We start from the raw sequence: 13,589 nt of genomic DNA, 5'->3' as shown, positions 1-13,589 counted from the left end.
GAAGTGTTCAGAGCAGCAGCATCCTGGGTGGAGTTCACAGAGAGACAAATTACACAGCAAAGGGGCTGTGCATCTGAACACAAGTGTGGAAGGAAATGAAGAAAAAGATAGCAATAGCACAAAGCATGCCGCTGCTCCACAAAATCAGAACCCAACAGCAGTGGAACCCCATGGGGAGCTGGCTGCAATCCTCGGTCCACAGGTCCCACCCGTCCAGCTCCGGGGTCCCAGGTCCCAGGGGCCCAGGGTGTAGACACCTACCGATGGCCAGCCGCTCCAGGCGCTTGCCGTGCTCCGGCGGGATGGCATACCTGCGAGAGAAGGGAGGTGTGTCAGAGGTGCCCGAATGTGAGCAGCCTTGGGCCAGCCTTGACCTTGGGGAGACCCAGAAAGTGTGTGCAGAGCAGATGGGAAATGCAGCTGTGGTTAGCGCCATGAGAAAGGGTTGGCAGTAGAGGGGCAGTTAGGACAGAATTTCAGGAGGAAGGCAGTGAGGAGTATGAGTGGGGACCAGGAGATGGTGGATGGGGACTCGGGCACTCAGGGATATTAGGAGTGAAGACACTCCCAGTTAAGCAGCACTGAACCTCAAGGAGACTTAAAAAAGGTAAAAAAGAAAAGAAAAAGCACTGGTTGGAATTGTGGGGTGAGAAAGAGTAGAAGGAAGTTCAGGGTCTCTGAGCTGCCAGCCGGTCTCCAGACCTACACCATCCCCTTCCCTGCCCAGACCCAACAGGGAAAAGAAGCTTTAGGAATGAGAAAAATTCTATTTGTCACCCACTTGGTATATTTTATTTTTACACATTTTATATTGGAAAGATTGCTGAGGCTCTGTCATCAATAAGAAAGATGTAAGGGAAAAGTTTGCAAATGGGGGAAGGAGGGTGATATCTCACTAAGAGTGCACACTGCATGCAGGAACCTGGACTCTTTCTGCCAGGGACCAGAGCCTCAGCAGGGGAGGGCAGCAAGATGCCCTCAGGCCACATTACCTGCCACCCAGCTTATCCCCAAGGCCTTGGGCCCTTAAGGACACGTTGAGCCTTCAGCCTCCTTCCAGGATCCTTCCACCACGGAGGACAGTTCTAAGGAGAGATCTTGCTTCTGAATAATAATGCCAACATCTCACAGTCCAGAACAAGTTATATCAGGTAAGAGACATGGGATGTGGCCTCTCTCTGCAGCCCTCAAAGCGCAGGAAGCAAGATAAGGAGAGCACAAAAGAAGGAAGACAGCCTAAGCTCTAGCTGCCAAAGCCCCATTCTGACAGAGGCATGTGATTTTTTTAATAAAACAAAAAAGGGGCAGAGGTAGGAGGGCAGATGAACATCATGTAGTCTGTAATCTAACAGGACACAGATGATTAATTTCAGGCCATGCACCCAGGGCCCTTGACCAAAGTGACCTAAGCACCTTCACCTCCACTGTTGTCAGAGAATTTTCCATCATCTGGGCAAATTCAAGGTTATTCTTTTTTAAATGACCTTTTATCATTTACATAAAGATGACAAAAGTTAATCCCAATCCAAAGTACCTGGTGGGATTAATGTCCCCCAAAAAGGGAAATGTAACACTCTACTCCTTCTGAGAAGATGCCAGGGAACTGAAGGAACTAATTCATGGCTCTGAGGCTGTGATGATTAATGCAATATCCCAGTCTACAATGCTGCTTTCACTTAATTACCGCCTGTAATTGGGAGTTGTAAAGATAAGATTAATTGAATTTGGTGGATGTTAAAAGTTTAATACATTCGAATGTGGTTCCTCTGTTATCAAAGAGTACAGGCTTCAGGCTGCTGGCCGGCTGTGCAGAAAAGCAGCCCCCAGAGAGATCATGGTGGACTCCTGATGGGAGGCCAGACAACCACAGAGACGTCAGGACTCTATTGCCATCAGTGCCCAGGAGCTACCTCCCACTACCTGGACGAACGGCACAATACAGCAGTCTTTGGGGGCTGGGTGCCCCCAAGCCCCGATGCCAACTGACATGCCACCCTGCTATCCCTAAGGACTCAAGGAAAACCTCAATATCCAGAAAAGGCCACCAGGCAAGGGTTCAGGGCCTTACAGACACACAGAGCTGCCTGCCAGATGGAGAGTAGTCAGTGATTTTTCCACACTGGGTTTGCACAAGAGCACCTGTGTTCTGCCTGAGGGACCAGCCCCCTGACAGGGAAGCTTTAGGGTGGCATCTGAGCCTTCTCTCCATGACACAGTTCTCTGGGTGCCCTGAGGACAAACACAGCACCAGTGGGCTGCCCACAGAGGCAGCAGCATGGACACAGACAGACAGCAGGGACAGTCACCACAGAGGCATCTCAGGGATCCCCAGAAAACAACCTTGGTGGGGTCTCCTACCAGGGCTCCCCAAAGAGTGAATAATGCAGGTCACCTCTGTCACGGCGCTGCCCAGGGCTGTGTTGGGTATCCCTGACATTTGGCCTTGACTCTAGAGGAAAAAAAAAGAACAGCTATTTGGGTTGAAAATGTTTGTTCACTAAACCTCGAGGCAGGAGAAGCATCTGTCTGGCTATTAGTGAGCAATTTCTCAGGGCTGTAAAACAAACTTGGTTTTATTGCCACCGACACGGGGAGGCAGTTTGTCTCACTCCCTGAGAGCTCAGCCCTCATCACAAGGTCAAACTTCATGGACAAAATCAATCCACTTTGCCTGTCTGTGAACCTAGGTGGCCTCTTTCTGGATGTGGCTGCACCACTTGCCCAGGTAGCAAAGGGCTCTTGCATGTTTTTGTAGCAGAGATAGCCATCCCAGGTCCTCTGACCCCTCTTCTAGGTGCTTGTTCATGTCAAGACTGGCCAGTGGACAATCTCCAGGCAGCACCTGCTCCAGGCCCCTTTCCTCTGTCCAGCTCAGCAGCCCTCCCACACACACCCAGCTCCCCTCACCCCATTGGCACCATCACTCCTCATTTGACCCAGTGGCCCCTATTTCTTCTGGCCCCACTGTTCCCTCCAGGGCTAGCCACATCTCATGTTCTAGAAGCCAAAACCTCCCAAGAACACAGGAGTCCTGGGCTCCTCCACTCTAGCACTTTCTGAATAACCCCCCACCACATTCTAGAACATTTAAACCAGAAAGTCACAAAGACTCTCACATCTCTAGCAGGAGCCATTGGAGCCGTATCTCTGGCCTTATGGGACTTCACAGGGATGAGCTCCTGGGACACAAGACCCATGAAGCCACACAGCAGTTAGGAAACAAAGGATGGTCAAACTCAAAAGCCCACAGGATGATATGCTCAAGGTAGCACAAGGATGAGCTGCCCAAAACATGTGTCCTATACGAAGGCCACTCTAGGGTAGAGAAAGACGAGATAGGCAGGCCCCTGGCCCCTCTGTAGGTTCCCTGTTATACTTTGCAATATTTTGAGCAAAGCAGTGATGACCCCTTCTAATTACTACCACCCCAAAAAGGCAAAGGTGAAAACCTGTAATCCTGCCCAGGAGGCAAGCTGAAGGAATGGGCCATCTCCCAAGGGTCCAGGACTCAGAAGTGGAGAACAGTTGAGGGGTGGAGTTGTCCCAGGGACACCATGAGGCCCTGACAGCTGAGAGCTTCCCTCTTCACAGTTCTCAACTGGGTCCCCTGGGTCTGAGAAAGAACCAGGGCTTGTGGCTTCAGGGAGACTGCTTGTGGGTCCTCAGCAGACTAGGCCTTAGCAGAGCAGAGGAGGGGATGGCTGGAGGCCAGACAGTTCATGTTGACAGAGCCTGAGCAGGGGAACTGTGAAATGGAGCTCTCCATAGATGGAAACTTGCCTCTGGCCAGCAAATGGGCCAGTTTCATCTTGCCAGGACATAGACCCAGGAAAGAGTCTTCCTGTCCGCCACGGAAGATGCTATTAATAGTGTAATTTTCTTGGTGTTTTGTTTATTCCCCTGGAATGGCTTGATGGATGTGAATAATTATCAGACTATAAAAGCCAGCAAATGTGCTATTTTCTATCGCTCTAAATCATCAAACAAATAAAGTGTGAAACAGCATTTTTGAATATAATTTTCCCCTCTAATGGCTTAGAATTATTATCAAGAACAATGAAAATAAATAAGCAAATGCCTTGTGAGTTAAAAATTAAATGAGTGTGTCAGGGAAAGGAACACAGACCATCTTGGGGAGCCGGGACCTGCTCAAGAGCCATCAGTTACCACGACAACAGTGAACAGCAGAGCTGCAGGCGATAGGGCCCAGCAGCCTCTCAGCACGGACTTCCTGCCCACCCCACTCTGGCCTTTGGCGCCCTGAGTCTGGCTTCTGTGAAACTGTGCCCCTCAACCACACTCTGCTAAAGTGAGTACTAGGGCCCTCCCTGACATGGATGAGGGGGCATCCCAGGGAGGGCTGAGTTGGGACACATGTTCCACATCATGCTGCTTCACCTGGTGCTCGCTGCCTGTCCAGCTGACACCCCAGAATCTGGGGACCCTGCCTGCCATGGCTGTAGCACTGCTGTATCAGACCCCAGCATTCAAGGCAAAGGTAGGGTTGGTGCCTCTGCTTGTCCTCTCCTAGGCCGTGGGTAGGCAAATCCAGAGGAGCTGCTGCCTCTCAGACCAGCCAGAAAACCCCCATCACAGGGCAAAGCTCACAATGAAGAATATGACACTGAGGCCCACCACACATCCCCTGCAGTTGCTGCTGCCATAGGCTCACTACTAAGCAGCATATCCATGGTGATGCAACCACTCCTGGCACCCTCTCCCTTCTGCTGCAAGGTCCACAGACACATTTGGGGCTCTCACACCCCAAATGCCCATCCTCATGTGGCTCCCTCAACTCCTGAAGAGGCCTGTGCCTGAGACCGTCTTGCTCAGTCTTCACAGTGGCTCAGAACCAGAAGATGAGACACCATAATGTTGGCATTTTTTCCTTAAGATTCATGCAACTTTCTGCTAGGTGACAAAGGCAATTGGAATTTCTTCCGTGGCCCAGCCTGACAGCTCACTAGCTCTCAGCAATTAGGTGCTGGGGGTGATAATGCTCACTTCCCTGCCCCGCCTCTGCCGAGGAACTGGTGCCAAGAGCAGGGGGCCGGCGAGAAGCCCTTTGGAGATGTCAGTGCAGCCCAATGCCTGCCAGAGGGTGAGGAAGTTAATTTCACAGTGTCTGCACAAGGTCCGTCTGGGGCCCTCGCCATTTAAAATGCTATCATTACCGACACCGAACAAGGAGGCAAAGCCTGCACACACCACGCTAGAAGTGCCCAAGACCAGGTGTCAAGTTGGACAGAGGCCACCTGGCATAGCAAGCTGCCCACACATAACCCAGAAGGGCCATGACAAATTCAAATGCCAGCAGATCCTCTAGGGCCCTGGGTGACAGGTGAAACAACAGGCACAATGGAAAAGACACCATAACTGCAGCCCTCAAAACAGAAGCCTACATGGTTTTGGCTAATGTCTCAACAGGACAGTTCCAGGATGCTGCCCCATGGCCTGCACAGGAGCAGAATGGACTTCCAACAACCCCCCAGCAGCTGCCTGCTGTCTCAGCCCTCCATGTACCCCCAGTAAGCCCCAGGTAGCAAGGCTCTATGTCATAGTTGGCTGAAAATGAGCAGGACCAGGACGGCTTTTCTGTTCTGCTCCCTTGAACTACACAGTGGATGGGCATAGAGAGAAGTACAGGCTTTTGTATTGACAGCTGAGATGAGTCACGTCAACCTGATCTACTGAAACATCCACGCTGGAAGTGGCTGAGACCAAGTGGCAAGTACGCTGGAGGGCCTTCTACCTAGAATATATAAATTGTACCTCCATAAAGCTGTTCCCAAAAACGTTTAAGCACTGAGGACAAAAAGACTGGTGAACCATGGGCCTTGCCTGAGTCACTGGGCTCAGAGCCACTTGGCTCTCCAGAGTGTTTTCTGATATAGGGCCCCGTCAGAGCAGTGAGAAATCCTGAAGAGACTAGATCACAAATGGCCCCTCTGGAAGAGGCACCAGGCCCAGGCGGTTTTATTGAGAGTCCTTCCTTACCTTCACACTCATAGGACAATGCAGAGTAGAGAAGAAGATCAGATGTTAACTAAAATCATTTTATGAATCTGGCATATTTTTTTGAATGGATAAATGAATGGAAGGCCCTACCACCAACAGACAAGAACACATAAGAAAATGATAAGGCAGTCTTCACATAAATGTAAAAATCCTGGGTGGTGCCTATGGCTCAGTGGGTAGGGCGCCAGCCCCATATACCAAGGGTGGCAGGTTTGAATGGGGCCCCAGCCAAACTGCAATAAAAAAAATAGCCAGGCATTGTGAGAGGCACCTGTAGTCCCAGAAACTCAGAGGCTGAGGCAAGAGAATCACCTAAACCCAAGAGCTAGAGGTTGCTATGAGCTATGATGTCATGGCACTCTACCGAGGGTGACAAAGCAAGACTCCTATCTCTTAAAAAAAAAAAAAAAAACTAAAATCAAACCATCACATGTACTGTATAAAGACACATAAATGTAAAAAATCCTAAATATAGTATTAGCAAATCAGAGCAGTATAGTTCTATCAGACCAAGAAGACTTTATCCCCAGGGCTACAAAGAAAGTCCAACAAATAAAAACATGCATACAATTCTGAATCATTCAGTATAAAAATTCTTATACAACTATGACTAGGAGAGACCTTCCTACTGTCACATTTCATGCCAAAGCAGGAGAGGAAACATGACAGGCAAACCATCCAATCACACAGCACTCTCAGCAGCACCATTCTGGAGACACTAGCCAAGGTGAAACAGTAAAAAAAAAGCAAAGGCTAGGTACAATGGCTCACACTTATAATCCCAGCACCTTGGGAGGCTGAAGTAGGAGGATCACTTGAGGCCAGGAATTTGAGACCAGCCTTTCCAATAGCAAGACTCTTGTCTCCACAAAATATAAAAAAATTAGCTAGGTGTGGTGGTAGCACCTGCAGTCCTAGCACTTTGGGAGGCTAAGCCAGGGGAATTACTTGCAGTGAGCTATGATGTTATCACTGTAGTCCAGCCTCGTTGATAAAGCAAGATTCTGTTTCAAATAAAAGGAAAAGGAAAAGGAAAGAAAAGAAGAAGGGAAGAGGGGGGAAGTATATAATTATTGGAAAGGGAAGAAATAAACTATTTAAAAAATAGTAACATAAGCTTCAGCTGGAAGCAGTGGCTCACAACACCTGTAATCCTAGCACTCTGGGAAGCCGAGGTGGAAGGTGACTTGAGCTCAGGAGTTCAAGACCAGCTTGAGCAAGAGCGAGACCTCATCTCTACTAAAAATAGAAAAATAAGGGCAGTGCCTGTGGCTCAAGGAGTAGGATGCCGGCCCCATATGCCGGAGGTCGCAAACCCAGCCCTGGCCAAAAAAGAAAGAAAAAGAAAAAGAAGCCAGGGCACTATAGTGGGTACCTGTAGTTCCAACCACTCAGGAGGCTAAAGCAGTAGGATTCCTTGAACCTAAGAGTTTGAGGTTGCTGTGAGCTCTGATGACATCACAGCACTCTAAAAAAGGAAAAACAAGCTTCTACGTAGTTTGTACTCTTACAAACTGGTTTACCACAAAATTAAACAAAATCCAGCAAGGTAGCAAAACAGAAAAGAGCCAGTACAAATACAAAAAGTTTCCTCTAGAAAGTTTTTCTTACAGGGTGGCACCTGTGGCTTAGTGAGTGGGGCCCCGGCCCCATATACCAAGGGTGGCAGATTTGAACCTAGCCCCAGCCAAACTGCAACAAAAAAATAGCCGGGCACTGTGGTGGGCACCTGTAGTCCCAGCTACTCAGGAAGCTGAGGCAAGAGAATTACCTAAGCCCAAGAGCCAGAGGTTGCTGTGAGCTGTGACGAAACAGCACTCTATCAAGGGCGACAAAGTGAAATTCTGTCTCTAAAAAAAAAAAAAAGTTTTTTTTACCAGAAAGAACAGTCACAGAATATAAACCAGCATTTTTCAACCTTTGTTATCACACAGCACACTTGAACCTATAAACTTTGACGTCACACTTAAATTATATTGATCAAAAAAAAGAATATACTTACGGTGCTTTGAACTTCTTTTGAAAACAATTTAACTGATGATCTTTAAAAATTTCTGTGGCACCCCTAAGATCTCAAGGCACATCTCAGATCTCACGGCACAATGTGCCAAGGCTCACTAGTTAAAAAATCACTGCTCTAAGGTAAACTCTGTCCCTTGTCTGGGGTCAAGAAGCAGAAATTCCTCGCTATAAACAAATCAAACATGAACATGGTGATGTGTTTGCAGCTGCTGAAATCATAGACTCTGACCTGGAAAGCTGGCACACATCTGTGTAAGGCTAATGCAGCTGGGCAAAAGCCACTCAATACCCCCAGCAATGGCACCACAGGTAGGAATAGCAGGGTGGCTGTATCATTCTGGCCATAGCAGGAACAGAGCACAACTAATGCTCATGCTGGGAGGACAGGGTAATCCAGGATAGATGGTCCCCTATGAGTCATTCTGGTGAAATATAAGATGTTACAAAAAAACACATAAGCAGACAAGGCAGCAGGTCCAAGGCCACTTGGACAACCTGACACTGCTGAGACAACTGGGGTATCCACGTCCCCGCTGAGACTGAGAAAGAGAACCATCACCAACCACAGTCTGCTGGAAAGGGGAGACCACAGAGGGCTTGACCTGGGATAGCAGAAGGAGCGAGACCCCTTCCCATGCCTGAAAGAAAAGAGAAGTAGGTGCAACCACGTATGGGGAAGGCTCCTGCCCCAGCACTCCCCTGGACAGCCCCTGAGCACTCGGCTCCAACTTGGCACTTGGGAGATGGACTGGAACCCTTGATGCTGAAAGGCCACCTGCCCTATTTCTACTAGGGATGCCCTTCCTTCACCCTGGGAGCCCCATGCCAACAACAGGCAGCCCCTTTATTTGTCTCCAGAATGGCAACTCCTCCACACAACTGATACAAACACTTGCTCAGGAGATAGGATCTGCCAGGGACCAGGGTGGCTTGTTCCTAGGAAAGAACCCTATTGAGCCGCAGCGCTTTATCTTTAATGAATCATTTTAAAGGACAATAGATGATGGAATCTGGTATCTCACACCAGCAGTGTCAATGATTTAAAATAATGACATTTTTATTGAAACACAGGAGATCAACAGAGCCCTGGGAATAATCAGCTCAGAGAAAATAGGGAGGCTCAGAAGAGGCCACAGGAAAACCAAATAAAACACACGCTGCTGTGGCCAGAGGAGATGTGGTGGTCTCTTTCTGGGCTAGGCAGTGGGATCTGGACACCTAGGCACTGTGGCTGTTCTCACCTATCTCCCCCACCAGCCTCAAGGTGTCGGTCACACTGGCCCTCAGGACCAGTCTGGGTGGGTGCCCAGGGGCTGGTGCTGACTGCACATACCGCCACCTTAACTGGAGGAGCAGACGCTACAATTAAGTGCTGAATTGGAAGCATCTGATTCCCAGCCCGGGCTTATTTTAGGCCTGTGAATTATTTATATTATACGATAAGATCAAGATTGCAATCACATGTGCACTTGTTTTTGATGGTGTTTTTTCTGCTACTTCCCCAGGAAAGCTGCAGGAGTGCCTGTTGCAGGTTGAGGTTGGAGAGGCGGGCATCCCCAACAGAATCACTACAACCAGGGCTAGACACAATACCCAAAGCAACCCCTGTACCCCACCTGGGTCTCTCTCATGAGCAATCAGGACATGGGTCCCCTGTGCTACACCTACAGCCATATAGCCTATTGCTCCTGCTACCACACACCTTCTCCAGTGCCATCTGTACTGAACAGGGACCCAGGAGCCCCTGCCCACCAGTGTCACAACACACAGGGAGGGCTAAGAAAGAAAGGATGAGGATAGGTGCCTGCTGGCCAATGTGAGAAGATCTTTCCTGTTGGAAGCAGGGAGTCAGCCCAGCAGTACCAGGGAGCAGCTCACAGCCAGAGGAAGACTAGGAGGGGTCAAGAAGAGGTGTCCCGGGAGGCAGCATCACACACCAGGCCTGGTAGTCTCCTGGCTCTGTCCAAGGGCTAAGGGGTCAGACATCTCTGTGTGGGGAGGCACCAGTCGGTCTCTTCACATACCTGCACCTATCGTCACTGCACCCACAAATACTCGACGTCAGCTCCTTTTCTGGATACACATTGATCACGAGCTCCTGCTGAACAGGAGAACTGGCCACTGGGTTCTCCTTGGCTCCCAACGTGGCCCAGATATCCTTAACACACTCCCTTAATTGTGGAACTAGCTTTTAAACTGTGCTTATGTGCCCAGTAACCACTGCAGGTCGCATACTCCCATAAGACAACAACCCAGATCACAACCCACCGGGTAGAGGCCACAAGACACAGGGTCCCTACCTGGGTCTTGGGGACCTGGGCCAGGTTTTGGGCTCAGGCACTTTGAGAGGGTTAAGTCTGGTTAGCTCATAAGCAGGTCAGGGAAACAGCAGACCAAACCCTCAGCAGGGAAGCTGCTAAACGCACACCATCAGTGTGGCTGTCATCCTGGCCCCGTCCTGTGCCTGCCCTGAATCATCAGAAGGCAGTAAGAGCTCCAGCCCCTGCTGCTGGCGAGCAATAAAGGGGCCAATGCACACTCACCACCCAATTTTTAAGCAAAGATAACGAGGACTCCCTTTACTCTCAACACTTGCAGCAATCTCCCTTCTGGGGAGCTGATACCTGCTGGTAGCAACCTCTCTAACTAGAGATTTGCCATGGAAACCAGACCCTGCAAATAGAACCCAAACCTCTCATTTAAAAGGACAGGTGGGTGGGTAAATGACTCTAGTCAGGGCTGGCCTCGCTGTCTGCAGAGAGAGGGATCCCACAGGTGCCCCCCCCCCACATACCCAGCTCGAATAAACTCGTAATCTAAACACAGCCTGGTGGGATTATCTAGGGATGAAAAGTGACACCCAACAAGGACATTTCAAATAGAACCAACAGCTTCTCAAAGTGGTTGCCCCAGCCTGGAAGCAAGCAGTGGCTGTTTGATGCCTGCCTGCCTAGAACAGAATCCTGTGGCCTCACGATGAACGCAAGCCAGTGTGGCGCATCCCTGCCCACTCTGAACAAAAGACGCCATAGTGAAGGGCCATCTGTTCCTGCTAGACCAAGCTAACCGACCCATGTGAGGGGCAGGCACGGATAACAGCCAGATAGGAGATAAATCACTTCATGTGCAGCAGGGATCTGGCCAGACAGCCCAAGGGCTTGGCCAGCCCCCCAGGTCCAGAGATGCCTCCAGCTCTGGCTCTATACTTTCCCATGGCCACTCCAGCCTCCTGGCCAATGTGGTCTCTTACAGCAACTGACTTGGTCAGGGATCTTCCTCTCAGCTTCCCTGCCTCTATCTCAGGAGGGCCCCAAAGTCTGAAAATGCCCTGGGGGGTGGCAAAGGGGGACTGGCTGCATGGCCACACCAAAAGCTCTTTCAAGACAGTGTCTGTTCCTAACATAGGTCATGCTGGCCCAGAATGGGACCTCTATCAGACCTGAGCTGACCCATCTCTTTCACAATCCCAAGATCACCTCTGAGAAGACCTGCAGGGCACGCAGCACATATGAAGGGCTGCACTGCCCAGCTCCCTCTTGTATGGTGTAGCCAGTGGGGTGTGGGCAGAGCTATAGGGCTCTGCGCCACATTGGCCACCAGACTCTTAGGGATCTCTCCCTCTCCCATCACCTGAATACCGGCCCCCAGCAACCTTGGAAACCAGACGTCAACAGAGGCAGATACTGTCATCTTGGGTCCTGGTTATCCACATTATCTCTATCTTCCACGAGAAACTGCCAGCTTTGGTTTTAGCTCAGCAGGGCTTACTTCAGCAGTCTTGCAGGAAATCTGTCAGAAAAGGGTCCTTTCTCTCCCACACCTTCGAGTTCAGCCCACCTCCACCAACTGGGATGCACCCTGTCCCCAAGGCTAAGCAAGCGCACACAGCTACCTACTCCCAGAACAAGGCACCCTCCTGACTCCACTGGATGACACCTTTTGTATCGGCTTGGGGCAGTCTGGGTCCTGTAGTCCCCCATGTCCAAGCTCCATGGCCCCAGTGACATCTCCTCAATCTGCTCCTCATCTGTAAATGAGAGCTTAGGGCCATGGACAGGAATCCAAGGATGACTAACTCTAAGCAAAGTGGGTACACAGGAAATGTGGCCCCATCACAATTATTTACAGTAAGACCCACAGTCAAAATGAATTTCCTACACCGAGAACAGATCTATTTGTAGAAGCTCCATGCTGGGAGCAGCCCAGCTGTCCATCAACAGGAGAATGGAAATAGGCTAAGGTCTAGTCAGACAACGGGAAATTTTACCAGCATGAAAATGAACACGCTGTTGCCACACAGAGCAGGGACAAGGCTTATGCATACACCACTGAGCAGAAACTAAAGAAAATCAGTCCACTGTATGCAGTCCAAATATAGCCAAGACTGCACTGCACTGCCAGGGACACAGTCGCAGCACAGCAGCAGGAGACACAGGGAGGGGGCCCCCAGCAGGGCAGTTGGGCACCTCTGGGTTGGGCAGGGGCTGCAAAGGGCAGAGGGGTGGCTGGAAGCCATTAGATAGACTGCATACATGTGATTTTTTCGTATTTACATGTTTCATGTGTTTCTATACTCAGTTATGTTTCACAGTAAGAATGTCCATACCAAGGGAGACTCCAAGACAGGTAGAGCTCTAAGTGCCCCCGAGGCCCTGGCCCCAGGGCCCACACAGTTGCTCGAGGTTCTGCAGATATAAATCTGGTCTCAAATCCATAGACCCTAAGAAAGGGAGATTAACTTGGGGGGCTTGACATTTCACTTTAAAGACAGGGTAGCTGGGCACAGTGGCTCATGTCTATAATCCTCATAGTCTTGAAGGCTAGGGCAAGTGGACTGCTTGAGTTCAAGAGTTCAAGGCTAGCCTGAGCCAGAGCAACACCTTGTGTCTCTAAAAACAGCCAGGTGCTGTGGCAGGTGCCCACAGTCCCAACTACTTGGGAGGCTGAGGCAAGAGAATCACTTAAGCCCAAGAGTTTAAGGCTGCTATAAACTATGATGCCATGACACTCTGTGAAAGGTGACAGAATGAGACTGTCTCAAAAAAACCAAAAAACAGGGTGGAAAAGGGACAAAAAGAGGCACTTCCCAGGAGAGACACCTGACAGCTGGCCTCAGCTAGGCAAGCAGGGCGACCCCAACAATGTGAGCTAGACTGGCAGCATGCACCCCAGGCCCCTGATAAGGTGGAAGGGCCCACACCCCTGGGGTCTTCTACCCCCAAACCCATCACCTCAGTACTACTGTAAGAAAACACCAGACCAGACTGGGGGCATCCTCCTTTGCACTGTTCCCAACAGCATGAATGAGGAGGTCTGAGAAACTGTCACAGCCCAGGGCAGCTAAGGAGACTTGATGACTGAATGTCATATGGGATCATGGGTGAGTCCTGGCAACAGAAAGGGACAATGAGAGAAAACTGAAGATGTCTGAATAAAGTGTGGATTTCAGTTAATAATGTATCAATGTTGGTCTGTTAATTGATAACAAGTATATCATATTGGCTCAGCGCCTATGGCTCAACTGGCTAAGGCGCCAGCCACGTACACCT

General features: G+C 49.9%; 1 protein-coding gene across 2 annotated transcripts in view; it reads right to left on the bottom strand.

Moving 5' to 3' along the window:
* KDM4B (lysine demethylase 4B) overlaps window positions 1-13,589 on the bottom strand; it is a 155,763-nt gene that overhangs the window by 73,392 nt on the left and 68,782 nt on the right. For both annotated transcript variants that reach the window (XM_003788769.3, XM_012804561.1), the window contains exon 7: window positions 262-311. In XM_003788769.3, the coding sequence (XP_003788817.1) occupies window positions 262-311 (50 nt within the window). The remainder of the gene's footprint in view (window positions 1-261; window positions 312-13,589) is intronic.

This window comes from Otolemur garnettii, unplaced genomic scaffold (assembly GCF_000181295.1).
Source record: "Otolemur garnettii isolate 467f Iridium unplaced genomic scaffold, OtoGar3 scaffold00029, whole genome shotgun sequence".
Classification (NCBI taxonomy): domain Eukaryota; kingdom Metazoa; phylum Chordata; class Mammalia; order Primates; family Galagidae; genus Otolemur; species Otolemur garnettii.
This window is presented reverse-complemented; position numbering and strand designations above follow the sequence as displayed.